The 27,998-nt window shown below is 41.6% G+C and overlaps 2 protein-coding genes across 2 annotated transcripts; both read right to left on the bottom strand.

The window, feature by feature from the left end:
- Positions 1 to 4,006: 4,006 nt before the first annotated feature.
- Positions 4,007 to 8,558, bottom strand: LOC146626305 (uncharacterized). The gene is made up of 8 exons (XM_085361802.1): positions 8,391 to 8,558; positions 7,572 to 7,766; positions 7,289 to 7,444; positions 7,028 to 7,173; positions 6,722 to 6,917; positions 5,579 to 5,724; positions 5,290 to 5,485; positions 4,007 to 4,162 (listed from the first exon to the last, which is right to left on the bottom strand). The coding sequence occupies exons 1-8, from the start codon at positions 8,556 to 8,558 to the stop codon at positions 4,007 to 4,009; spliced, it is 1,359 nt and encodes a 452-aa protein (XP_085217928.1).
- Positions 8,559 to 21,506: 12,948 nt separating this feature from the next.
- rangap1b (Ran GTPase activating protein 1b) lies at positions 21,507 to 27,454 on the bottom strand. Its single transcript, XM_085360443.1, has 16 exons — positions 27,407 to 27,454; positions 26,936 to 27,054; positions 26,674 to 26,801; positions 26,339 to 26,398; positions 25,681 to 25,860; positions 25,295 to 25,429; positions 24,991 to 25,149; positions 24,778 to 24,891; positions 24,592 to 24,691; positions 24,374 to 24,458; positions 24,122 to 24,284; positions 23,919 to 24,002; positions 23,712 to 23,814; positions 22,981 to 23,069; positions 21,922 to 22,043; positions 21,507 to 21,782 (listed from the first exon to the last, which is right to left on the bottom strand). The coding sequence occupies exons 2-16, from the start codon at positions 27,045 to 27,047 to the stop codon at positions 21,704 to 21,706; spliced, it is 1,713 nt and encodes a 570-aa protein (XP_085216569.1). The 5' UTR covers positions 27,048 to 27,054; positions 27,407 to 27,454; the 3' UTR covers positions 21,507 to 21,703.
- Between the last annotated feature and the right edge of the window lie 544 nt (positions 27,455 to 27,998).

Below are 27,998 nucleotides of genomic sequence, written 5' to 3'. Positions count from 1 at the left end.
TATATCAGTTACAGGGGCAACTTCTTTTAGAGGTATTTTGTTTTGTTTTTTACACTTGCTACTTTAAACACATTTTTATTGACAGATTTGCATCAACGTGTTATTGATGCAAGAGATGTCATTGTAATAGATTCTCATTAAACCAAGAATAAGTCTTTTAACCTGCAAAAAGGTTGGAAACTGTCCTTGGTTAGTAGAATCATAAGGAATGTCGTTCTCAGAGGAAGTTTTAAAAAAATGTTATTATCACTGAATTCGGACACCGTAAGAAAAAGCTGTGTGTCATTCAGTTATTTTTCCCTTTCCAAAGCTGAAGGTAGTTTAAAAAAATCCTTCTGCACTTTTGGGGATTAATGCCATTTGGTCAGATTGGTCTGCCGTAGTCTTCACTGGAATGCCTTAAAACCACATTCCCATGTTGGATCAACAGTGCTGATCCACAGGAACGGACATGAAAAGCTTCAGAGCTCCACACTCTACAGTTTGGACTCTGGAAATGTGGACACGTGCAGTATGCTATGGCTAATTTTTTCTGTTAAAACTGTGACCTCAAAGAAACCATTGATCGCACAACACAAACGGCATATTCATGAACTTATTTGCTATGTGCACTTGAAGTCAATGATAAGATTGGTATAAAAGGTTGAAAATACTTGGTGTCATCTCAAGCAGCAGGGAAACGAAGCTGTACCACACGTTTAAAAAGAATTAAACTGCTAGTTTCATAGTTATTCACGCCATATTATTTTCGAGTGCCCACCTGAACAGAAAGAGGCCCAGAAACTAGAGAGGAAGGAATTTCCTCAGTTCAGGCTGTTTGTCTTCGTTCCCCCGGGATCAACAGGTCCAAACCGCGGAGGAGCAGCCGCACCGGCCGTGCACAAAGGCGCAGTGTCTTTCTCTGCCGCGGCTGTGCCAAAATGCGTTTCCCCTGAAAATACACGCCTGTCCACCGGGCAGTGCGACATAGCAGGCACTGTACAGCCCCGAGACACTGATTTAGCCTAAACTACGATCATTACAAAAAATCTGAATATGATTTGTGTAGATATCAGGTTACATTTGTTCAAGTTAAGTGCTTATTACAAAAAAATACTAAAGTTCGTTATTAAAAGACGATACTTTCCTTTTTGACGCAAAACAAAATGCAGGACTAAATACCTGAGCATCGGGTATCAACCGTTCCGGCCTGTTTAAGTGTTGCCCGGACACCATTACAATCGTTTGAATGTGTGTAATACTTTTAAATCCGGACATTCAATGATAAGAAACCCCTTTACGCACAAACTCACCGTGGCGGTTCCGTCCAGCTGCAGAGCGCTACTGGTCCCTCAGTCACGAACTCCGCCGCTCTTCCCCTGCTTGTCGCCCCATCCAAAACAAACTCCGTCTATCCCTTTCTTTCACGTCTGCTCCTTGGCTACCTCCACCTCCAACCCCACTGCTGCAGTCTGCTCACTGCGCCTCAGAGTTTATTAAAGGACTAGTTCAGCCCAAAGTGAGGAGAATCAGTCACCTCAGAGCCTAAAGTCTAACTTTCATATGCACCACTAAAAATGAAAGTGACATTAAAAAAATTAAAATATGTAAGAACTCTGATCACAGTGTAACACAGTTAAAATCAGAAGCCATAAATGATTATGAATCCCTTTCTCCTGCTTTGGTTACAATGGATCTGTGAGATCTCAGATGAACCAGACCTAGATCAGATGATCAATGAACCAGTTTGTGTAATTTGGTGTCAGGTGCAGTGATCCATAATGTCCCAGAGGTCTTTGAGGATCGGTGAATGGCATTGCTGACTTTGTTGTTCAGGAACAGCATAAAAACACTGGTCACATGAGGCTGGGAATTATTCTCCACCCACATTTGGTCGGAGGATTTCTTTTTTTTTTTTTTTTGTCCCGTTTGGATCTATAGCCATCAGAATTGTTGTCTTGAGGCCAAGAAAGATGCCAAGCGGATTTATTTTACCAAGTGGATCATCATGGCCTTGCCATATTGGTCCATTTGATTGACCTTTATTATAATTATGAATTTATTTTATTTTCAGTTGCAAACGGGACAGACATAACTGTGGGATAGGACAGGGGGAAAGAATGAAAGAAAGAGGGGGAGAGAAAGAAAGAAAACCAAAGGGGAGAAGAGACGGTGAGAAGGGGGGGGGGGGAAGAGAGAAAAACAAACAAACAAAAAAAAAACAAAAAAAAAACAAAACTCCTGGGTCACCTGTATGGAGAGAAAACAACAGAGGAGACAGCAAACAACAAAGAGCAACATAATAATAGAAAAAAAAAAAGCACCATCACAATAAACTAGCTAGCAGTAGATATCAATAGTTACTAAATAATAAACGATATTGTGCAACACGCAAGATAGACAGCGCACAGTGTGCTTTGAGGCAGCAGCCAAGAAAGCTGTAGTCCGCGTCTGTGAATACCCATGTGTACACCTGTGTGCATACCTGTGTGGATCAGCATGCTTGCATTCCAAAGGCTTCTCCATGTAATGATCTGCTAGGGAGTGTGGGGAGCCACAGCCCTGTCCTTTATGGTATCAAGCAGGTATGGAGGAGATCAAAACTCCAGACATCCAGAGGCCCCCAGAACACAAGAGACCAAGGAAGACCCACAGAGGGGCAGCTGCGGTCGGAGGATTTCATTCTGGTACCTACAGCAGTCAGGATACCAAGTCGAGGTCTGTGTTCTCTTCAAGGATATGCCTACCCAGACCATCTCTACCACACTGCCAAACTGGTCATGCTAGATGATATTATGGGGTTGTTACTCCTCATACACTTGAGCAGCCACTGGTCCTGCTGCTAGGTTGATGCTATTCTACAGCCCTATCCACGGCTCCTCACATCTCCTCCACACTTTAGTCTGTACCTTCTTGTGATAGCACCTATGGATATGTCATCCTGGAGTTGGACTTTCTGTGAAGCCTCAGTGCGATGCAGGGACAGTCTCATGCAGTAGTGGCAAGAATCAGTCAGGAGGGATAAGATCAATGATCTGTGAGAGGGGGGTTTATTCTGTTGCCTCTCATGCACCTGTTGTCACTTTTATTTACACCAAAGCAGGTGAACTACACTCATCACAGTTTCTGCTTCCTAACTGGACAGATTGTATTCCTTAAGTTTAACTCATTGTGTTTTGATGTGATGCTCCATTATTCATCTCACCTGTTTTATTCAACATGGATGCTTTCTGAGGACTGATACTAATAAACATCACCACTCAAAAAAAAAACAAAAAAAACCCATTACATTTTCTTAGAATGAGTTCAAAGGCGGCTGTTGCAGACATGACTGTGAAAACACTCAGACAAACACAGAGGGTGTCAGGTTTGTTAGATGAACTATATTTAAGACAGAACATATGGTACAAATTACTAATCAGGTAAACCAAAGTTATCCTCAAGGAATAGATGCACAATCAAACAGGTGATCTAAATGCTACGTTCCATTCTCATACCACCAACACACAGAGCTATATGAGGTAATACACAGGATGTTGTGCAACATAAAGTCATATAAGAAACTGCAAATAAAAGTTATTCTGGTCCCTGATCATGATGATCCTGCAGTATGGGTTGGTCCCTATGAGCAGCACAATGACAGCTGTGAGTAAACAAACTCTCCCTAACGTTGCTCTTATTTCCCTTTAAAGAATTTATTCAAATACATTTAAAAAAAGACAACACCTTTTTATTTATTTTACTTATAGATTATAATAATGTTTGCATCACAACTTCTGTCTCAGCACTCCTGAACCAGGTTTTCACAAAAAATCAGTAGTTGTATCAGCGTCTGCCACACCGGTGGGATCTCTTCTACAAATTTCCCAATTTATTTCAGAAACACTAATGATAATTAAACCGAGATTAAAAGCATGTTTCTGAAATAAATTCAGTTTTTTGTCTTTTTTTTTTTAGTAAATTTTAACTCAATTACTTACTAAATGTAGGATGTTCACTTCACTTCAAGTTACAGTCATTAATCATTTTAAACACATTTGTGCTTTTTAGCAGCTTTCTTTGCTGCACCCTGCTTTGTGTTTGGACTCCCACAAATTTTGGATTTGGCCTTGAGCATCTTGACCTGCTGATGACCGTTGAGGTCAATCGGTTTGGGTTTGGTTGCTTTGGGGGCCTTTGCTGGCTGTGAGGTAGTGTAAAGCGAGTGGTAAGGAAGGTGATATGTAGACAGCATCAGCAGACTGGTCAAATTTCTTACAAATGTACTTTATTTTCTGGCACCATCTGGTACCATTTTAAAACAACCTCGGTTGTCAAAATCTTACTTGTTTTGTACAGAATTTTACACACACATGCACCTCATTAGTCTCTACCATTAAGAAATAGGTTAACGATACAATCTAAACAAAGAAACAGGAATAACATTATTTACAAACTCATTTACACAAATAAATGGTTTGAAAAGTAAAATGCTGCATACAATACAAGTCAAAAGATTACTTAAAAATAAAATAAACGACACTATATAGAAGGAAATACCCTTCATTTGGCACAGGTGGCTCGCACCTTCAGATTAACTTTCTCCATCCATCTAGATAAAGAGAAAAGATCCAAATTAGTTACTAGTGTTAGTTATGGTATAATATGATGACCTTAAAGCTAATCTTAACAGATAAAGATGCATCTTTGGAAAATGGTTTTGTTCCTGTAATAAACATTCACACATGCAAAACATTTTTTCCACATATTAGAATCTCTCAGCGTCCAAACTTCAGTCCTATTTAACTACATTATTGACTTGCAGCTGTCTTACATGCATAGTGGCAGTAGGGGGCAGTCACACATTAGAGGAGCTAAAGTCAGACCACTAACTTGGATTTTAAAAGTGTTGTTTCTTTACTTCTGATCAAATACGAACCTCTTAAGAGTTAGTTAGGACAACTGATTCATTCTGATGTGTGTTAAATTTGAAACCATCGTAGCTTACATTAATATCCAAAGTAGAGGAAAACATCAAACCTGGCTCAATTTAAAACCTTTTTCAATCAATGAACTTGAGGGCTGTTAACTGGTAGATTAAAAAGACAAACATGGAAAAACGGCAAATCAGCCGTAGTTTTTACAGACTTAAACTTGGCATTGATTTTCTAACCTAATCAAGAATCCAGCGTATTCCTCAATGTGTTCAACTATATCCTATATATATATGTAACTATATTGGCAAACGCAGGTAAAGAGGTTAAAGTCAGTTTGGAAAATATGGTAGGCATTAAACAAAATATAAATATACAAAAAACTAGTGACACTCACCTCACAGACACAGTGTGCAGGACACTTGACCTTGTTCGGTTCTTCAGTGGGTCGTGGTATGATCCCTGCTGCTTCCTCTTCCTCACTCTGGCATCTCAGCTTAGGAGGGTGGACAGCGTTCAGTCTCTCACCTGAAAGATGGGATGGCCCTCCACAAGTCCCCACCAGCTTCACTTTGTTATAGAAAGCCCACACTCTGCAGAATAGGGGGGGGGGGGGAAATCGTACTGATCGCTTTCCTGAGGTTTCCTGAAGCTGTCAGTACATGACCAACAACAGCCCATCGTACCTTAGTGGATGCAGGCAACGGTTGCAGAGGATTGGATTCCTGGACAGGTTCAGACGTCTTAGGTTAACCAGTTCGACAAAGGCTTCAGTGTCCAGGTAGATTAGACAGTTGTTACTAAGACGAAGCTTCTTGATATTCTGCAGGCCCTGAAAGCAAAGGAAGCTGGCATTTTATTTAAGGCTCCAGCAACAGGTGCATCTCTGTAAAAGTATTTTGTACACACGGTTTAGTGTGGGTACCTGGAATGCCATATTAGGGATGTAAACAAGCTGATTGTGTGAGAGGGAGAGCAGGTTGAGGGAGCCCAGCTGAGAGAACGCTCCAGGCTGGCTCTCTTTCACATGATTGTGGTCAATAATAAGCGCCTGCCACACTGGTTGGATCTATTCTACAAATTTCCCAATTTATTTCAGAAACACTGATGACATGTAAACCGAGATTTCCACAGATATAAAAGCATGTTTCTGAAATAAATTCCTGTTTTGTGTCTTCTTTTTTTTTTTAATTTGTAAATTTTAACTCAGTTAATTACTAAATGTAGGATGTTCGCTTCACCTCAGGTTACAGTCATTAATCATTTTAAACACATTAAACTCAAGTCTGATTGATGTGAAGTTTTTTTTTCTTTTTTAAAGCATCTGTATCTATTTTCTATAAAATATAAGTCACAAGCACAAGTAGAAAATAAAAATTGAGACATTCTTGGACAGTCTCTGTGAAGCCTTCATAGAAAATGAAAGTCAGGAGCAGAAATCAGTGGTTGGACTTGGCCTTTGACTAGAAACACCCCCCCCCCCCCCAAAAAAAACAAAAACATCCCTGCTAGTTTTTCAAAGTTGAAAAATTGAATGTGAGTGCAGAGTGTGCCCCTGTGTCAGCTGAGTCAGTGTTAATCCTGGCACCTCCTCTCCAAAGCAGAGCTCAGCCTCTCTCTGGCACTGCCGCACAGATGTAACCTTAGGCCGCCTAAGGTTACATCTTTTGGCATCTTACAATGCTGTGATTGCAGCCATTACCCAACTCTCTGTGAATGGTACTCATGGCCATTGATCAGTGGTTATGAGAATTTGCATAATTATGATGAAGGAACTGACTGAAGGCATTAAATGAAATATAAATATACAAAAAACTAGTGGCACTCACCTCACAGACACAGTTGGCAGGACACTTGACCTTGTTCAGTTCTTCAGTGGGTCGTGGTATGATCCCTGCTGCTTCCTCTTCCTCACTCTGGCATCTCAGCTTAGGAGGGTGGACAGCGTTCAGTCTCTCACCTGAAAGATGGGATGGCCCTCCACAAGTCCCCACCAGCTTCACTTTGTTACACAAAGCCCACTCTCTGCAGAATGGGGGGGGGGGGGGGGGGGGGGGGGGAGAGAAAATCGTGCTGATCACTTTCCTGAGGTTTCCTGAAGCTGTCAGTACATGACCAACAACAGCCCATCGTACCTTAGTGGACGCAGGCAACGGTTGCAGAGGATTGGATTCCTGGACAGGTTCAGACGTCTTAGGTTAACCAGTTCGACAAAGGCTTCAGTGTCCAGGTAGTTTAGACAGTTGTTACTAAGACGAAGCTTCTTGATATTCTGCAGGCCCTGAAAGCAAAGGAAGCTGGCATTTTATTTAAGGCTCCAGCAACAGGTGCATATCTGTAAAATCTTTGAAATTTCCATTTTGAAGTATTTTGTACACACGGTTTAGTGTGAGTACCTGGAATGCCATATTAGGGATGTAAACCAGCTGATTGTGTGAGAGGGAGAGCAGGTTGAGGGAGCCCAGCTGAGAGAACGCTCCAGGCTGGATCTCTTCCACACGATTACGGTCAATAATAAGCTGCTTTAGTGAGGACAAACCGTCAAATGACTCCTAGAATCATAAAAAAACCAAGGACTGCACTAAAAATTGTTGGGTAGACTTCTTGAAGTTAATTTTTATTTTTTTAAAAACCACTTAAAATGACAATGGGATATATGTGGTTTAAGTCTAAGAATACCTGGTAGAGGATGTCAATGTTGTTGTTGGCAAGGTTGAGGAAGACCAGGCGACCGAGGCCACGGAACGCCCCCTCCTTCACCTTGTGGATGTTACAGCGCTGCAGCGACAGGTGAGTCAGGTAGGGGGTGTGCATGAAAGCCCCAGTGGGGAGTTCCTGTATGTCATTACCTTGAAGGTCCAGTTTGACTGTTCTCTATAAGGAGATTACATATTAGAGGATAATAATAAGTATTTAATAGGTACTACAGCTTGAGAAGTTTAGCCGAAGCCTTATCATTCTTTAACAGGGGTATTAAAATTTGTATTTGCCTCGAAATAAACACCTGTTCAACAGAATTGTTTAAACAGCCCCATTTTTGAGGATTGTTTAAACTCCACAGCTTACCCGACTGTTGTTGCTAATCATTTCCATCCCTTTATGACCACAGTGCATTCAACTTCTGATGGCTGCTTCCAGCAGGATAGCGTACCACAGAGCTCAAATCATCTCAAACATGTTCCATGAATATGACACTGAAATTACTGTACTCATATTTTCTCCACAGTCACCAGATCTCAGTCCAATGAAGCACCTTTTGAATGTGGTGGAATAGGAGATTTGCATCTTAGATGTGCAGCAGGCAGCTGTGTGATGTTATCATGCTAATACGGACCAAAATCTGGGAGGAATGCTTTAGGACCTTGTTGAATCTATGCATGACAAATTAAGGCAGTTCTGAAGATAGAAGAGGATGCGGTTGTATCCTCTTGGTCGTATCCGGTTGCTAGCAAGGTGTATGTAACAAACTGATGAGTAAGTGTATATGTTTATAGATACCTCATCAACATTAGGAGGAACCTGGGTCAGGTTCTTGTTGGCACAGGTCACATTGAGCTGGACACAGCAACACTCCTGTGGGCATTTTGCTGCTTGGACTGCAGAGACCCAGAAGACCAGCAGGTTGATCAGCAGAATCCAACGAGTAAGGCGAAGGTGCTTCTGCATGGAAAACACTCATTCAGTCTTTTAGTTTTGCTACATACTTCAAACAGTAACATTAATTGTTTAAAGTGCAAACACACCAACAAATTACTGCTGATTAGAGTTTAGTAATTCTTTAGCCCGCAAAAAGGTTGGACACTGTGCTTGGTTACTGTCACACAGTGGAAATTTGTATTTGTTTTATAGTCTGTTTTATGCTGATTTTAATGTTTATTTGTATGTGTGGTTCTGATTTTATTTGCATGATTTTACTTTGATATTTGTGATGCATGTTTTTAGTGTTTATGTATGACATTGTTTTAATCCACTATGGACTGACTGGACAGTGGACAAATTAGTCAATAGCAGGCACCTGTTGAGGTGTTGGGTGTGCCCTGATGTGGCCTATCAGCTGCTGAAAGGATCTGTTAGAAAAGCTGGGTCAGCACCTCAATGAGGGAGAGGCCCAGATTCCGGGAGGAAGGAGCATGTAGACGCTAGATGAAACGGCTTGCGTGAAGACGGGCTGATCGGTGCGACTTGGTGTCCAATTCCGGCCACAGAAAAGGCGACCGGTGGAAAACAGCGTGCGTGATTAAAAGACGTGAACCTTTGCCTGCATTCGTGAGTACTGTTTTCCACTGTCGTTCACTGGTTGCAGCTTCACAGACAATGTTTCTGGTCAGTATCTTTCATTATGTAGTAGGTTGGAAAACGCTACATGTTTAATTTTGTTCACACTACAAATAAAATGTGACAGCAAACGCGCTCTAGTGTGAACCCACAAAGCGGCCCACATACGCAGAAGAAGACGTCACACACAACGCTCTCTGTTTAGACTCAGACCAAACAGTATTGTTTGACTGATGGCCCTTAACCTCCTAAGACCCAAACTCTTCCATTACATGCATTTTTAATTTCTCTTTGATATTTGGGCTGAATGGGACCTGATGAATGTAAAAACAAAGAATTACCAGATTTTGATTTTTTTTTTTTTTTTTTTTTTTTTTACCTAATTTTTGTTTCTAAGAAAAATAAGAGCCACATATGAGGATATTCGTTTAAAATTTCGATAGAACAGTAGCAGTATAATGTCCCTGTAAGTGGATATCAGACCCTTGTAGAGCAAAATCGAGTATTTGTGCTGTTCACACTGTCTCACCATGATCGGATATGGGTCGCATGGGGTCAAAAAAGTCGGATTGATGCGCTTTCGCCTGCAGTGTGAACGTCGCCTTATTCTAACACTGCTATGCGTTGCCATCCTGAGGTTACACCTCATTATGTCAGTAGATGGTGTTCTTGCACTGCTGTGGAACTACCAGAGGGACTCGGGCTCAGTGAATCCGCAGCTCAGAAATAAAAGCGCTCCGGCCTGAGCAAGACACTAACTTCGTCGTCCTCTCTATTAATCCACATTTTGCCCATACTTGGCTACGCAGTACTCTCTAGCCTGTGTGCCGCTTGCTGCCCATCCAGATTCCCCTAGGTCTGGCGCCAGTAACATTGACAAGGCGTCGCCACGAGGGAGGCTGCTGTTGCAGCGAGCCAGGGAAGCGTTGTCTGTGGGGCACAGCTGGATTGTGGTGCGAAGAGTCCAATGGAAACACAGGGCAGAGATAAGAGCTTCCATGTTGCCACTGGTGTAGATCATTGGTTAAATGATCACCAAGCAATATTTGTTTATGCAGACCTGCCGTAACTGTGGGGGCTAGTCCAACCGAAATAGTATTTTGGGGGGGAGGTTGTTCTTCGGGTACTGCCGTTATGTTTTGTCGTGTGCTGGAGGACGCATTAAAGTTTTACAGCGGACTAAAATCCAGAGTGATCATTTGCTCATCGCATCACATGAGAGTGCTACAACTGTTGGCATGGGGTCAGCTTCGTGTGTGTGTGTTCTGGAAATTGAATGAAATGTTGAAACTGTGTGGAGAAAAAGGCTTTCATTCTGTAGCTTTTATGCGGTTTCATTGTCATGGTGAAGTTCTTTTATTTATTTTTTTCACTTTAATTTAGCACTGGCTTCCGTGGACTCACTCTTTGCCTCTCTTCCTCCTTCCATCTCCACATCTGAGCTTTCGCACTCCACTTGCGGTCCATCTGAGAACAAGGCAAAATTTGGTATTGCATTAATTATTGAATTATCCACCCTTAACAACTCTTGGACTTAATCCATGATAGAGTAATGATAGAAAAATATTATACAATCAAAACATTGCAGGTGTGTTTATTATACTTGAAAGTTATTGCAATGCAACAACTGGTACATGTGTTATTGTTACCTGTGCAGATCCCTCACCAGCTGGATCCACTGCCTTTAGCAGCCTCACAGAGCTGCGTTTGTCACGGTTTCCTCCTCCTTACAAGGTATGTCCTGGACAATGTTATATCATTAGTAATAATTTTTTTAAAAAAAAATCTCCACATAAAAGGCACACACAGTAACATTTTATACCTTCTCCAGAATACTGTATATACTATGGCCACAAGTTTGCATCATGGTGCTGATACAGAATACTCCCCATATTATTTACTCCTAGTGCTATAATAAAGTAATGGGAATTTTAAAAAAAAAAAAGTAATAAATATTAAATGTCTTTATGATGATTCAATTTTCTGACTATTGTTGAGATAAAATTATTTGAAGTGCCCCAATCCTTTGCTTTATATTAACTAAAATGCCATTTAACCATATAGTGTAGACTACACTATATGGTTAAATGGCATGATTGCATCATGGGAGATGATGACACTCCCATCAGTCATCATGTATTCCTGCAATCATGTGAGATGATGACACATCCACTTAATACTACACTGTGTAGTATTAAGTGGACACTCCCAATACCCTGAGCCGCCCGTGGAAAAAGCGCCATTGGTCACATGCCCGGTATGCCTGATTGCAGCGTCACATCGTTAACCAAGCTGTGGCATGCGTGCCCAGGGTTGCCGACCCCTGGTCTAAGGCCTAGAGTCGAAGTAGTTTCTATTACATTTAACCTAACATTGAAAATTTTAATGAAAAAAGTTTTTCATAGTATTTTTTTTTTGGGGGGGGGGGGATTTTTTTTTTCTTTTTTTTTTAAAAACTGTGCACTTCCATGATGAGGTTGACCGGGCAACCATGGAAGTATCGCGGAATAAAGCCAATGACAACACACAGACGTCGGAACTTCATATATCTGTAACGCAGGAATACTTTACAAACATTTAGAGATGAACTTACGTACTTTACTTCTCTGGGAAAGCTTGATAAAATGCAGCTTTAGCAGGTAGGGAGCAGCAACGGTCCAGATGCGTCAGATCCGCACAGCACTTCGCTACAGGGCAAATTACGCCCGCCCACCTCATGTAAGTTACGTGCAGTGGCGGTCCTAGCCATCTCCATCTGACGCCCCCCTCCCTCCCTCCACACACATACGGCTACCAAAAAGCCATCATAATTCGTCATACATTGAGAACAGGACAAATCAACAATTGACAATGTCTAATTAATATTCAAACCTGTAACTTAATGTGTTGTTTGGAGTTTAGTCTGTTACTGTTAGTATTTTTACCATTTCTTCTTGGAGCAACTGGAATCCACATTATTTCCTTAGGGATTAATAAAGTATTCTGATTGTTTCAGGATGACCTGCCATTATCCAATGACACATCTTCTTATCTGTATCTTTTGCTCGTTTCTCCTCTTCTTTTCTCTTTTTTTCTAAACTGGGCAGCTGATGGCTTTGAACTTTTCTTGTCCATCTTCCATTGGTTTTAATTTTGCACTCCAGTATGAACACCCATCCCCCAACTCGAGGATCACCACAACTTAACCTAATAGACCTACACCTAGTTCAGATTCACTTTGTTTAAGGTGTATTTCTGGGATTTCACACAACCCAGGATTCAAATCATGAATACATAATGGGCTTGGATTTATATCATTATGAATGACATGTGCTCTATTTGGGGGCAGAAGGTCTCCCTCCCCTTTCCGTGGTGTGTGGTATGTGTCTTTAAATCATCAAAATATAAATTTTAAATTGTTATTGATCCCTTTACCCCGAGTCCTAAAGTGTATATTTATTTTCTTACTCTTCTTATATTTATCGTTTGTTTTCTTACACTGCTGTAGCTGGAGCCTCGTCCTCTCGTCTCTCTATATACTGGACTGTATGTAGCGGAGATGACAAAGTTTACTTTGACTTCAGCAGCGAGCAGACGCACCGAGGGTTCTCACACTCACTTTTCGCGTATAGAATTTCAGAAAAACATCGGTGCAAATTTTAGGTCCCCCACCCTCTCCTCCCTGTGCCGCAAGCAGCAGGCGCACCTTGCAAACGGAGGGTGCCCTTACTCCCAGCAAATGGGTGATAGAAAACCGATCGGTGCCTATGCCATTCCCGATATGCCCCGACTGATGTCGGGGCAGCAGGAGTACGAGCAATTTTATTTATTTATTTTTGCCGATGCCCGTGATGCCGCCCCCCCCCACCACGATGCCGCCCCCGGGCAACCGCCCATGTTGCCCGGGGGCGGCTACTGGTTGTGTGTGTGTGTGTGTGTGTGTGTGTGTGTGTGTGTGTCAGGATTTACATTGATATTTTACTATTTGTATCATCATAATGAAATGATACTCATTTCAAGAGCTACACTACAACACTCCCCCCCCCCCCAATAAAAGTCCATAAAATGAGTCTGATGGCTGCAGTTACAGCCACACAGTGGTAAGGTTGTGTATAAACCTCTGGTATACAGAGAACCAGTTGTGAAACACACAGTAAGGAAATGGTCGGCAGAGACTGAAGAGGCCCTGAGGGACCGTTTCTGTTCTGTGTGGGACAACCTCTGCAGCCCCCTGGAGGATGACCTCAACAGCATCACAGACTGCATTACGGATTACATGAACTTCTGTGTGGACAACACCGTACCCATCAAAAAGGTACGGTGTTTTTCTAACAACAAGCCATGGATAAATCCTGAAATTAAGGCGGATTCAATTAAGGAGAAGAAGAGTCTTTAGATCTGGAGACAAACAGGAGCTGAGAGTCGTCCAGAAGAGGATGAAATGGAAGATAAGGCAAGGGAAGGAAAACTACAGGAGGAAGATGGAAGAGCAGCTGCAGCAGGACAACATCAGAGGGGTTTGGAACAGCCTGAAGACAATCTCAAGACAAACCAACCCCCCAGGCTGCAGGAGACTTGGGGTGGGTGAATGACCTAAATAAATATTTTAATAGGTTTGATCAACCACCCACCCCTCCCACAGCATCGTCCCCCCCCCTGCTGCAGTCTCCCTCATCTTCAGGGACTGCCTGTCCTTCATCTCAGGACTTCACACCTCTCAGCTTCACACCTCCCAACTCCCAGTCATTACACTCACCCCCGGCTTCTGTGGACTCCAACATACACCCCCCTCCCCCAAAATCCACTCTTTCTATCTCAGCACTTCAAGTGAGGAACGAGCTTCGCAAGATCAAAGTGCGGAAGGCTGCAGGTCCAGATGGCATCAGCTCCAGGCTCCTGAGATGCTGCGCAGATGAACTGTGTGGCATCCTAGGCTATCTGTTCAACCTGAGCCTGTCACTGGGGAAAGTACCACAGCTGTGGAAGACATCCTGTGTGGTACCGGTACCAAAGACCTCCCATCCCAAGGACCTCAGCAGCTACAGGCCGGTAGCCCTGACATCGCATCTGATGAAGACCCTTGAGAGGTTGGTTCTAAACCATCTGCACCCCCTGGTGAGGTCTTCATTGGATCCACTACAGTTTGCTTACCAGCCTGGCATTGGGGTGGAGGACGCCATCATCTACTTCCTGCACTGAACTCTGACTCACCTGGAGAAGCCTGGAAGCACTGTGAGGATCATGTTCTTTGATTTTTTTTCCAGTGCTTTTAACACCATCCAGCCACGACTTCTGAGAGACAAGCTGGAGCTATCGGGAGTGGACCACCACATGTCCCAGTGGATACTGGACTACCTCACAGAACGTCCACAGTATGTGAGGACACAGGGCTGTGTCTCTGATACGCTGGTCTGCAGTACGGGGGCCCCACAGGGAACTGTGCTGGCACAGTTCCTCTTCACCCTCTACACTGCAGGCTTCTCCATCAACTCCCGATGCTGCCACCTACAGGAGTTCTCTGACGACTCTGCCATAGTCGGCCTCATCACAGGTGAGGACGACTCAGAGTACAGACAGTGGACTCTGGACTTTGTGGACTGGTGTCAGCAGAACCACCTGCTGATCAACGCCGGGGGAAAACCAAGGAGTTGGTGGTGGACTTCCGGAGACGCAGACCCACCATACTGACACCGGTGAACATCCAGGGAGTGGACATTGAGATAGTGGACTCTTATAGGTACCTGGGTGTTCACCTGAATAATAAACTGGACTGAAGCCACAACACTGATGCTCTTTACAGGAAGGGCCAGAGCAGACTCTACCTGCTGAGGCGGCTGAGGTCATTTGGAGTACAGGGAGCGCTTTTTATTTTTTTTTATTTTTATTTTTTTTTCCCGTTGACACTTTTTATTTGTTTAGGAACATTTTTATGCAACAAGATAAAATAAAAAGGAAAAAACAGAAACAGTATGAGGTCATGGGAAGATAACATACATCTGCACATCCACACATACATACGTCAGCAAGTCTGCATTACTAATTCTATGCATTAAAGGGTGCTGCCACTGTAAAGTCCAGCCATTTTCTCCATCGTCTCCTTCCCAAATCTCCCTGCAGTCGCAGAGTGAAAGTCATACATTCCATCAATTTGATGTCCTCCACTATAGAGGTAAAAAGTGTTACAGTGGGAGGATCTCTACAGAGCCAGCGTTTTGTTATGGCCTTCTTCGCAGAAGCCAAGAGAACTTTCAGAAGATAAACATCATCTGCAACTAAATTGTCTGTAAAATATCCCAGATACAATGAGGTAAATGTACACGACGTGGAATCCCAACACCTCTGTAATTATCTTTACAACTTCCGTCCAGAAGGGTCGTATGAGTGGGCAGGACCAGAATATATGACTGTAATCAGCCATGTCTTCCCCACAATTCCTCCAGCAAAACGCAGGTGTAGCACTGAATTTAGACTTCTGTTTAGGCGTTATGAAATAGCGTATAATGTTATTCCAGCAGAAGTCCCGCCACATGTTGGAGTTAGTTGTGGTAAACTGTGTCTCCCAGATCCGTGCCCACCCATCTTCTGTAATCACAATGTCCATTTCTGCTTTGTGTAAATCATTGAGTTCCCTTTGAGCTTAGTCATACATTTGTACAATTTACTTATCAAGGCTCTGTTACTCCCAGAGTCATAAGCATCAATGAAAATATTAACAATCGAGAAGTCTCCACGGACACAGCTCTTTAGTCTTTTGCCAATATAGTCACGGAGTTGCAAGTATCGAAAAAAGTCTTGTTTCTCGAGGTCGTAAGTCTTGCATAGGGTATCAAAAGCCATAATTTTAGATTTTACAATAACTGAACACCCAGCAGTGATTCCATGCCACACCCATTGTTTAAATCTACTATCGTGGAAAGCAGGTAAAAAATCAGGGTCATACGCTGGCTACCTCAGAAGTTTTATCTCTTCCTGGAGTTGTGCCTGCTTGACCACTTACAGGGAGCGCTTTTAAAGACCTTCTATGACTCTTTGGTGGCATCCATCATTTTTTACAGTGTTGTATGTTGGAGCAGCAGTTTATCAGCAGCTGAGAGGAAGAGGTTGGATAAACTCATCAGGAAGGCCAGCTCTGTTCTGGGATGCACCCTGGACCCAGTGCAGGAGGTGGGAGACAGAAGGGCTGCCCAAAATAACATCTCTGATGGACAGAGTCTCCCACCCCATGCATGTAGATGTTGCTGAACTGCAGAGCAACTTCAATGACAGACTGCTGCATCCTAGATGCATGAAGGAGCGTTTCCGCAGGTCCTTCCTCCCTGCAGCTGTCAGACTGTACAATCAGAATTGCTCCCAACAAACATAGATGTTTACATCTGCGCTGTAACTGCAATAAGTTAATTAACCGATTCGCACTACAACCTGGTTTGCCTCTTATCTGTAGTTATTTTTATTTAATTTAATAACTGTACAGTACTCTCTGTTTATAGTAACCATTGTCCATATGTAAGAAAAATTGTGTATGTTTCTGTTCTGTGTCCTGTGTGCTGTTTGTTTGTATATGTGTCTTTCTGGCTGCTGTTACAACCAAATTTCCCCTTGTGGGACAATTAAAGGATTATTCTATTCTATTCTATTCTATTCTAATATCTACCAAACATCAGTGTTATAATAGAGGCTTACACATAACAGTACACTCATATTTTTCTTTCTTGAAATATAGGATTTAATTTACAGGGTAATAAAGAATTGGTTTTGGTTTAGAATTAATTTACTTATACAATCACATAATACTGTATTCTAAAATACGTGCGCACATTCAGTTTGAGTTTGTAGTATTGTTTGTTGTCAGCTTTTGAGTACAGTTCTGTTACTTTGACCTCTTTTATGGACCCAAGATTTAGATTTATTTTGTATAATTTAACCAAGTTTGTGTTTTTTTGGTTAAATAAAAAATAAAAAAAACTTTTTTTGGACTTAAACCTGTGCCTGACTTCTCTTCACTGCTCAGTCCGTCACACCCAGTTTTTTTTCTTCTTAATCTGTTGTCTTATGGTTCCAAGCAATGTCACCAATCTTTGTATTTTATTATTATCTCATAACACTTGTTTAATCATCTCTCCTATGGACCTTTTAATGTCTACAATCTCAGACCAACACAGCCCTGCCCTCCAGTACAGCAGCAGCAGCAGCAGCAGCAGGTGCGGCAACCCCTCAGCAGCAACATTGTACCCATCAGATAAAACAGTGGCTACTTTTGCTGCATTGTGCCCACCTGATGACAAGCGAATATCTCTGCACAGCCCTAAACCCCACTGCTGCATTCTGCTCACTGCCTCAGTTCAGCCCAAAGTGAAGAGACTCAGTCACCTCAGAGCCAGCACTAAAGACTGTAGATTTCTTATGCACCACTAAAAATGAAAGTGAGATTAAAATATGAAAGCACTCTAATCACAGTATAACACATGCAAAATCAGAAGGCATAAATGATTATGAATCCTTTTCTCCTTCTTTGGTTACAATGGGTGCATTAAGGGGGGTTAGTGTCTTTGGAGTGGATCAGATGGATCCTGCCCATCTGATGCTCTGGATTTTGCTGATTATTAAATGCCCTCATAGCCTGCATCGCTATTGGTCCCGCCGGTTCCGTGGCGCTGCTGTAGACCTCGCGTGCGGACACGGTGTTTGCTGTCAGTTCCACTCCGACAAGCTGATGGGAAACCTGCGCTGCCAGCTTTTAATCGAATTGCGCTCTTGAACGCCCGCTCCATCGCAAACAAATCCTTCTCTCTGAATGAGCTCTTCACAGGGAAAAACCTGGACTTTCTGTTTCTCACTGAAACATGGCAGAGGGATGGCGAGTTTATTCACCTAAACGAACTGCGTCCTGCAGACTGCTCTTACTTGGGCACCCCGCGTTTAGGTTGCCGTGGTGGAGGACTTGCTGTTGTCTTCAAGGACAGTTTCACCTGCAGAGGTATGCAAACTGAAAACTATTCTTCTTTTGAGTCACAAACAATTAAGGTGGGTGGGTGTTTTAGTCTATCGCCCTCCTGGCCCTGCTACTGAGTTCTTAAAGGATTTTATGGACTTCTTATCTTCTATTATCAAGCTGGAGAAAGTTTTAATTCTTGGGGATTTTAACATTCATATTGATGATGCCTCACCTAACTCTGCAGCTGAACTTTTATCTATAAATGAGTCTTTTAACTTTGTCCAACATGTCTCCGGTCCAACCCATTTAAAAGGCCATACCTTGGACCTTGTTTTTTCCTTGGGCCTCAACATTGGCAATGTGTTTGCTGAGGATGTACATTTGAGTGATCATAACTGTATCTTCGTGAAACTCAATTTTAGCTCTAAACAAATGCCTGTGAAGTTAAAAACTCATAGACGCATAATAACTGAGACTACTGCTGAGAGGTTCTCCATTATGTTTGACAGTTCTCTACTTTTTACCGGAAACGATGTAAATGTTCTTATTCAGTCTTTTAATAGGGAATGCTCATCCATCTTAGATCAAGTGGCACCTATTAAAACAAGCTCGGCTTTACAAAAGAAGACATGCCCTTGGATAAACGAGTCTATCTTAAACTTAAGGAGAATATGCCGCAAAACAGAACGACTATCGAAGAAAACCAAAATTGACGCACACAGGCTCCATCTTCGAGATCTCATGCTCTCCTTAAATGACACGGTGAAAACTGTTAGTTCAGAATATTTTTCTAGACTTATAACAAAAAACAAGAGAAATCCCAAGTTTCTTTTTGACAAAATCAGTGCTATTGTCTCCCCAGATGTGGTACCTTTAGATGTACACTCTAAAGTAGATAATAATAAACTCCTCCGATTTTTTGTTGATAAGATTAAAAACATCAGTGCTAAAATCTCCCCAAAGCTTTCTTGTTCTCCGAGTCAGGCACTAACTTTGTACTCCTGGTCGACTTTTACAACTGTAACATATGATGAAATAGCAGCCCTGGTGGACAAAATGAAGCCATCCTCAAGCCCCTCAGACATTATCCCCACTAAGCTTTTTATTAATGCCTTTGACACCAATGGTCCTTGGGTTGTGAACCTTTTTAATGTTTCTCTTCAGACTGGGGTGTTCCCCAGCTTTTTTAAACATGCCACTGTGGAACCAAGGCTCAAAAAACCCAACCTGGACCCAACACGACTTCAAAATGTAAGACCTATGTCCAAACTCCCATTTATGTCAAAAATCCTTGAGAAGGCAGTAGCTGTCCACCTTACGGCATACTTGGAGAAATATAACATCCATGACCGTTTTCAATCTGGGTTCCGTAAATTGCACTCCACTGAGACAGCACTACTGAAAGTTACTAATGATATTATGATGTCAGCAGACTCCGGAGAATACACAGTCCTAGTCTTGTTAGCTTTACCTCAGCCTTTGATACAGTCAACCATACCATCCTGATAAACAGACAGAGACCTGGTTGGGATGTCTGGCTCTGTTCTAGACTGGTCTTCATCTTATATATCTGAAAGGAGTTTTAGCGTGTCTGCAAACCAGATCATGTCGGAATCTACAGAGTTGTTGTGTGGAGCTCCTCAGGGCTCTGTGCTGGGACCTATTCTGTTTTTAATATACATTCTTCCTTTAAGCCAGATAATACAGCAGTTTCCTGAAGTATCGTATCATCTTTTTGCTGACGATATTCAGCTATATTATTCTTTTAAGCCTGCTGAAGCTCATAAGCTCTCCAATCTGATTGACTGTTTAACCAACATTAAACAATGGTTGAACAGTAATTGCTTACAGCTAAACCCAGCCAAAACAGAAACTTTGATTATTGCACCAGGCAGTGCAATACCTGATATTAAACAGCAACTGGGTGACTTAGGTTCCTCACAGAAACATAACCTTAGAAACCTGGGAGTTATTTTTGATGAAGCTTTTTCTTTGGAGGGACATTTAAATCAGACAGTAAGAACCTGCTTTTTTCACTTGAGGAACATTTCTAAACATAGATCCATCGTGTCAACAAGTGAACTCGAGATGATAATACATGCTTTTATCTCTACAAGACTCGACTACTGTAACAGCCTGTTTACTTGTCTAAACATGAAAGGGCTAGCCTGCCTACAGGTTGTTCAAAACTCTGCAGCGAGGCTACTGACCCGCTCGAACAAGGGTGCTCATATGACCCCTGGTTTAAAGTCGCTGCACTGGCTACCAATCAGATTCAGGTTCCAGTCTCATGCAGTAGTGGCAAGAATCAGTCAGGAGGGATAAGATCAATGATCTGTGAGAGGAGGGGTTATTCTGTTGCCTCTCATGCACCTGTTGTCACTTTTATTTACACCAAAGCAGGTGAGCTACACTCATCACAGTTTCTGCTTCCTAACTGGACAGATTATATTCCTTAAGTTTAACTCTTTGTGTTTTGTTGTGATGCTCCATTATTCATCTCACCTGTTTTGTTCAACATGGATGCTTTCTGAGGACTGATACTAATAAACATCACCACTCAAAAAAACAAAACCCCATTACATTTTCTTAGAACGAGTTCAAAGGCGGCTGTTGCAGACATGACTGAAAACACTCAGACAAACGCAGAGGGTGTTAGGTTCGTTAGATGAACTATATTTAAGACAGAACATTTGGTACAAATTAGCAATAAGGTAAACCAAAGTTATCGTCAAGGAATAGATGCACAATCAAACAGGTGATCTAAATGCTATATTCCATTCTCATACCACCAACACACAGAGCTATATGAGGTAATATGTTGCACAACATCCTGTGTAAAGTCATATAAGAAACTGCAAATAAAAGTGATTCTGGTCCCTGATCATGATGATCCTGCAGTATGGGTTGGTCCCTATGAGCAGCACAATGACAGCTGTGAGTAAACAAACTCTCCCTAAAGTTGCTCTTCTTTCCCTTCAAAGAATTTATTCAAATACATTAAAAAAAACACAACACCTTTTTATTTATTTTACTCATGGATCATAATAATGTTGGCATCACAATTTCTGTCTTAGCACTCCTGAACCAGGTTTTCACAAAAATCAGTAGTTGTATCAGCGCCTGCCACACTGGTGGGATCTCATCTACAAATTTCTCAATTGATTTCAGAAACACTGATGATATGTTAACCCAGATATTTCCACAGATATAAAAGCATGTTTCTGAAATAAATTCCTTTTTTTGTCTTTTTTTTTTTTTAATTTGTAAATTTTAACTTGATTAATTACTAAATGTAGGATGTTCGCTTCACTTCAGGTTACAGTCATTAATCATTTTAAACACATTAAGCTCAAGTCTGATTGATGTGAACTTTTTTCTTTTTTAAAGCATTTGTATCTATTTTCTATAAAAATATAAGTCACAAGCACAAGTAGAAAAATAAAAATTAAGACATTCTTGGACAGTCTCTGTGAAGCCTTTAAAAAAATATGAATGTCAGGAGCAGAAATCAGTGGTTGGACTTGGCCTTTGACTAGAAACCCCCCCCCATCCCTGCTTGTTTTTCAAAGGTGAAAAACTGAATGTGAGTGCAGAGTGTGCCCCTGTGTCAATTAACTCAATGTTAATCCTGGCACCTCCTCTCCAAAGCAGAGCTCAGCCTCTCTCTGGCACTGCCGCATGACTTGAGAACCCCATCGTTCCTGAAGAGTCAAAAAAAAAGAAAAAAAAAAAAGAAATGCGCACGTGTGAGGCTGCGGTCTCACTCGTGCAACAGGCTAACACACATTTAAATAGAAATATGAAGTTCAACTAAGTCGAGGTGATGAAAGACTGTTCTACCTGGACAGGAAGATGTGAAGCAGTGAGGCATCGTGCTTAGGGAAGTATTCCTGCTGGACAGCATGTTCCAAACATAGCAGCTGACCCGGGACCAGCAAAGCCTTTTTTGTCTTCCCCTCTCCCTGGAAGTAAAAACAATAAAGAAAAGGCTCACCACATTTAAAACCAACTTACAACCTGGCCATTACAGATTTGCCTGAAAGCTTTCGGCAAAGATCAGCTTTTTAATAGGAATTATGTGAATATGTTAAAATAATAAATAAAAATCTTTTGGGTATGAATGGTGGATGGACTGACCCATATATAGATAGTATCAATACCAATGCTGGTATTGGATCAATACTAGCATGACAGGATCAATACTTTGTTTTTAACCACCAAGTTCAGTATAAAACCCTCTTCATGTTATTATTACTTTTTTCCAGTAATAATAAAATATAAAAAAATATTCTTCAAACATGCACAATGAAAAATGTCTGAACCTTTTTGTGTTGACTGTCACATCTGTTTGATTTATAACCTATATAACATTTAAACAACACAAGACGACCAAAAACTGCTTTAGAGACAGACACATTTAAAGTCCAGGTCTCCAAAAATCCCAGTTTTAAAATACATAAACAGCTGAAAGGTGTGTTTTGTTGTATTAACTAATTATTTTGAAAAGTAAAACTCAGTGATTTAGTGGTCATTAAATGTGTTCAGAATTTGCAAATTGATGATTATTGATCTCAGAACTCATGAGACACTGCTCTCCCCACACAAGCTGCCTTTACAAGTTAAAAGTATCAGCATCATCAATACTTACCTTGTATTTACTCGGTATTGGATCAATCACACAGTACTAGTAAATATCAAGTATTATGGCTCTCTTAAGATAAATTCTGAGATATAACAGAATTATGGATCGCTGAAGTTCCTTAAATATTTGGATGTCTAATCTCTGCCAGCAGATTTGGAGCCCTGCTGAACCTATTCTGTGCATATAAATGACTGATATTGTGTTTATAGTTTCTCGTGAAGTGTTACATAATAGGAAGCACTGCAGCGAAGCTTTACCTTGAGTAGTCCCATCATGACCAGCAGTGTGGAGAGGAAGCAGTATGACTGGAGGGTGGAGCCAGAGAGGAGCTTCTTCAACATTGCATCTGTGGAGCGCAGTGACACACTGCATGTCAGAATCTCAGAGAATAGAAGCTATCCACATGAAAAAGAGGACAGCACAAGAGAGAAACTGCACCTTGACGTCCTCACTAATAAGCAGCCCACTCAGTGCAATTATATTTGAGTAATCTCTGCATGCCAAAGCTTTGAAAAGGGTGTGCTGTGTTGCATTTCAATGTTTGACTATAAAGTGACAGAGGACCTAATTTGGTTGTTCTCATTAATTAGTCATATATAAACTGTTCCAATGATGCCTGCTCATATTAAAAGTTTCAAACAATGACAGCAGTGTCTGTGCTGATGATCCTTGTATGTTAAAAGCTCAGACTTCAGTTTTCCTACTTTTGGCTCTTTATGCAGTCATCTCAATCAATCATGGTCATCTCAGACACACAGCTGTAGCTGTGAGCAGAAAAGCTCCACCTGCTGTTTAATCCTTTTGTTTGTGAGGGGCAGCCAATCAGAAGAAAGTTGGCTTAAATTAAGAGGAGCTTGTTTTTGATGAACTGAGAGGTGGCACCAAGGTCCAATATAAGACAAATAAGGATTATTTTGAACTTTGAATCCTGCAAATGTGGGACTAATGAGGAGCAGAATCAGTCTAATGTAAGTGTGACTTTATTCACCGATAGTATCCAGAACAGCGGCCTTGGTCTCCGGATCTTCACTATATAGGGAACCGATTTTCAGAATGACATCAGCAGCTTTCTGTGGCTCAGATGCATCGACCTGGTGAGAAGACAGCAACAGGTTAAACCCATTCCAGCAAAGTAAAACACGCCAACACCAACATGCTACAAACACTTACTACTGACTACTTAAAAACATGTAACCTCTTGCTGAAGGTGTGTCCTCAACTGTCCCAGCTGGAGAAGCTGTTCTGCAGAGGGGCAGCTGAGGAACGACGTGATCTCCGCCTGTGGACGAACATCGAGACATCACTGAGAACTCTTTTCATTTCCCAGTTTATGTGAAGTAACTAACTGATCAACAATCACATGAAAGCAACTGTTCGTCTAATAAAGCTTCAACTTACAGGACTGTTAGGCGAAACAGGACTATTTCCATTTGTTGTTATGCCGTTTTCACTGCCCTCTTCATTCTCTTCATTGCAGTCATCACTGACATCATCATCATCATTGTCGTCATCATCATCGTTTCCACTGTCATCTTCATCACCCTCATCTCCCTCATCATCACTGTAGCAGTGAAAGTTTTAAATCTATTGTTTGCATGTTTGTGCAGTTAAACACTAAAAATGATTATGGATTTTTAAAGCCTGCGTTACCTGAGTGACTCGAGCACGTCTCCTTTGTTCATGTTCTCCATAGCCTCTCTCAAAGCCTCACAGCCCTCCTCTCCAAGACAGTTACCTATCAGCCACAAACAAAACCAGTTTCAAACTAAAAATGTCTTTTTATTTTACATTTCTGCAGCATTGTTCAATCAACCTGGACCTTCTTTCTCCAAACACATAAAGACCCATTTCATGGTCAATGTGCATACCGTTCAGATCCAATTTCTCCATATCAGCTTTGTCTGCAACAGCCTGAGCCACCACTAGTGCTGCTGCTTCAGTGATCTCACCAAATGACAGATTAAGCTCCTGGAAAAAAAGTTGCATGAGAGAGCACTGTGAGATGGAAGAGACACAAAGGGAAACCAAGTCCTGAGCTGCGATCGTACACTGACCTTGAGGATTGGCAGTCCTTCTCTCAGGACTGCAGCGAGGGCGACAGCTCCCTCAGAACGGACCAGACAGTCACCAAAATTGATCACTTGGATGTTCCTGAGATGCCTCAGAGCCTATAAGGCCAAGTGAATTCGGGGACACAGTCAAACACCGGATAAAGGTCCTCTCTGCTTACAGAAAGTTGCTGAAAAAAAAAAAAAAAAGGATCTCACCTGTGCCATGGGCAGCGAGCCCTTCTTGGTGAAAGTGTTGTCATTGAGGTTGAGGACTCGAAGCTCTGGGTTATGTCGAATGGCTGAAGCTAACGCCATCACACCTGAGTAGTTTATTCCATTCTGGGGCATGTGAATCTCTTCAAGGCTGCCCATCAGCTGTTGTGAAAGCGAGGAAGAAACTGCATCATAAAACAGAAATGGTCTTTGTTCCTCCCAAATCAAAAGTCCATAATATCATTACATTTACTACACGTCACATTTACGGTAATGTAAAACTGAACAAGGTGGGAGTATTTTGTACCTGAAAGGCCTTAGCCAAGGCGCTAGCTCCTTCATTTTCCAGGCGGTTCCTCCCTGCTATAAACACTCTTAGTCTAAGTGGAGCTCCAAGAGACGATGACTGTCTGTGGCACTCAATCAGGGCTTCAGCCAAGATCTATATTAAACATACAAACATGGATGCTGTTAGAACTATAATGCAAATACACAATAAAGTGTTACATTTTTAAAAATCTGTTAACTACATTAAAAAGCCAACATTTACGTACATAATTTGAGCCTGTGCCTCTGTACACAACCATAGCAAATTTAAAACAAGACAATCAGGGTGTGATTGATGGGCAACTAACATAAATAAATGTGTGTCTTTGTCTATATATTATTTGACAAAGCTGTTTGAGAGCTCACCTTTCCTCCACCAATCCCCATACCACAATTGTTGAGCTTTAGCTCCCTCATGGTGTGGCAGGAGGGGCTCTTAAGCAGCTGCTCGATTCCTTTGACACCATCTGGCCCAAAAGCATTATCACTCAGGTCCAGCTCAGTCAGCCTGGCCCCTGCACTCAATATTGCACTCCCCATGGACCTCTGAAGCACAAGAATAGACAAAAATACAGAACAGTATAAAGCACATTAGATTGTGCATGTATGAACACAAGAAAATTTCAGGAAGCGTAAAAGAACATCAACATTCATACACAGAAAACTGATGTGATATCCCTTTCACGCATAGTGGTCACTACAGTGGACAGCTATTCAAAGGCTGTTTTCTTGTATTTGTGTCAGTGCTGATTGCACATAAACCACCACTACGTTGGACACTGATGTGTCACTTCATACCCTTCCACCAGTGACACATTGCAGTGACATGCAAAAAAAAAAAAAACTCTTTGAAAAGTACATGTTTAAAAAAATTAAGTTCAAAAACCTTTTTTTCATAAAAATACTAAAAAACCCTGATTGAGGTTTTCATAATTCATGCATGAAAGGAATATTTAACAGTTCAAGAGTATGAAAGAGGATGGATTCTTCCTTTTATTGGGGGTGTAACTCAGTGGCTTCTCACCAGGGCTGGTGGGATTTCAGAGCGTAGTCTTCCAGTGAACATGTCACTCCAGTAGCATCTCTGAAAGACACCAAAAATGGGAACAGTTAACAGAATGTATCACACTGCAGGAGAGTGTAAAGTATAAATGCTGTTGGAATGTAACAGTATTGTATATTCAAGATGGAAGAATTTTGATGAAATATTTCAACTAAACAAAACTGGTTGTAGTTTGAAACACACTTGAAATATTAGATTACTAAGACAAATAATCTGAAAAGGTTTTTTACTGACAATCAAATCCTAATGATAAATGATCCTTTACTATGATGGGAAATGGTGAACTATGAAAGCACCTGAAGCATGTCTTTGTTCTCCAGAGCCTTTGCAATGGCTTGGGCAGCTTCAACTCCCAGAGTGTTTCCTTCTAGGCGTAGAGCTCTCAAACCCTGGTACTGCTTGATGTCTCGGGCCAGCTGCTCCGCTGAAAGCACAGGGATCAATTTGTCAGATTTAAGCAGTCAACAAGGATCACCTTCATGTCTACAGCACACACAAGGGAATAACAGCAAAAAAAAAAAAAAAAAAAAAAAAAAAAATAGAGCTACATATTCTCACCTGATTCTGCATTGTCAAGCTTCAGTCCAAGGCCTTTGTAGCTCAACTCTCCATCACCAACATGGGTCTTAGAGAGAGCATCAGCCAGCTGAGCAATGTCATCTGAAGCCATAGTGACTCTAGAAACATCCACAAATTACGGAGAAGGGGAAAGCGACACATTTTATAAGCTTATCCAGCAACATAAATAAGAATAAATGCAAGCGCAGACACAAAAAAGCCAAATGCTGTTCAGTAAGAGTTAAGAACATTCAGCGTTACAGAAACGTCAAAAAAGTACTGTCAACAACCAAGTTAGCTATTTAGCTGTTCTGTGCTAACTAGTAGTAGTGCGCAACAAGATAAACGCTGACTAAACTAAACTACACTAAACTGAGTGTTTTTTCTGTCTGTTTGAGGAAAATCATCTTGTCTATGAGACATACGACTGTCTTCAAAACGCAGACGACTTTTCAAACTAGAGAAGCTTACCAAATGGGAAAATGGTAAATAAAGCGACAACACGCCGCTTCTTCCGCGCGCCGGTTGCTAAATGCCGTGACGTCACGCTGCCTGGATTTTTTTTTCTTCGTGGATTTTGTCAGCGTCTGAGTATTATCGCCATCTGCTGTTTTCCTCTTGTCTCTGCCGTTTGAGGCCTCGGTTTGAGTTTGAGCGTTGTCTTTTCTTCTCTATGCTTAAACCAGTAAATGAAGATTGTTTTTACCAATGAAAAAAAGCCTTCCACGAGTCAAACGTTCAGGTTATTATATCAAAATTCCAATATTGGCACAAAAATTGAGTTGGTGAGGCAATTTTTATTTTCCAAGTGGTGGAAACACGCTTGTTAAAGATTAAATGTAATTCAATATTTGAAAGAGTAAACAATAGCTGAAAATGTTCTTTGTTTCTACAAAGAAGTTCAAAAACTCACAGGACAGGCTTTGGAATTGGCTGGTGTCCTGACTCATTCACGTTATAACTAATAGGGTTGCTTTGTGAGTCAATGTGGAGAAGCTTTCGGTAGGCCCGGGAGCTCCTCACAGGATAAAGAAGGTGACCCACGTAGGCAGACCTCTGTCCC

Source organism: Diplotaxodon limnothrissa, linkage group LG8 (assembly GCF_057381915.1).
Source record: "Diplotaxodon limnothrissa isolate DT_005_m linkage group LG8, D_limnothrissa_male_GT1.1, whole genome shotgun sequence".
Lineage (NCBI taxonomy): Eukaryota > Metazoa > Chordata > Actinopteri > Cichliformes > Cichlidae > Diplotaxodon > Diplotaxodon limnothrissa.
The sequence above is the reverse complement of the archived record's forward strand: the minus strand, read 5'-3'. Positions and strand labels throughout refer to the sequence as shown.

Bases quoted from the DNA above. Each gene is read 5' to 3' on its own strand.
- LOC146626305 (XM_085361802.1), bottom strand. From the start codon at position 8,558: ATGCAGAAGCACCTTCGCCTTACTCGTTGGATTCTGCTGATCAACCTG. The intron at 7,767-8,390 runs GTATCTATAAAC...ATCTCCTTATAG, and splicing joins TTCCTCCTAATGTTGATGAG to AGAACAGTCAAACTGGACCT. The intron at 4,163-5,289 runs GTGAGTGTCACT...ACTACCTCACAG, and splicing joins CTGCACACTGTGTCTGTGAG to CCAGCAAAGGCCCCCAAAGC.
- rangap1b (XM_085360443.1), bottom strand. From the start codon at position 27,047: ATGGCTTCAGATGACATTGCTCAGCTGGCTGATGCTCTCTCTAAGACC. The intron at 25,150-25,294 runs GTACAAAATACT...CTTTCACAACAG, and splicing joins CCTTGGCTAAGGCCTTTCAG to CTGATGGGCAGCCTTGAAGA. The intron at 22,044-22,980 runs GTAAAGCTTCGC...TTTTACTTCCAG, and splicing joins TCATGATGGGACTACTCAAG to GGAGAGGGGAAGACAAAAAA.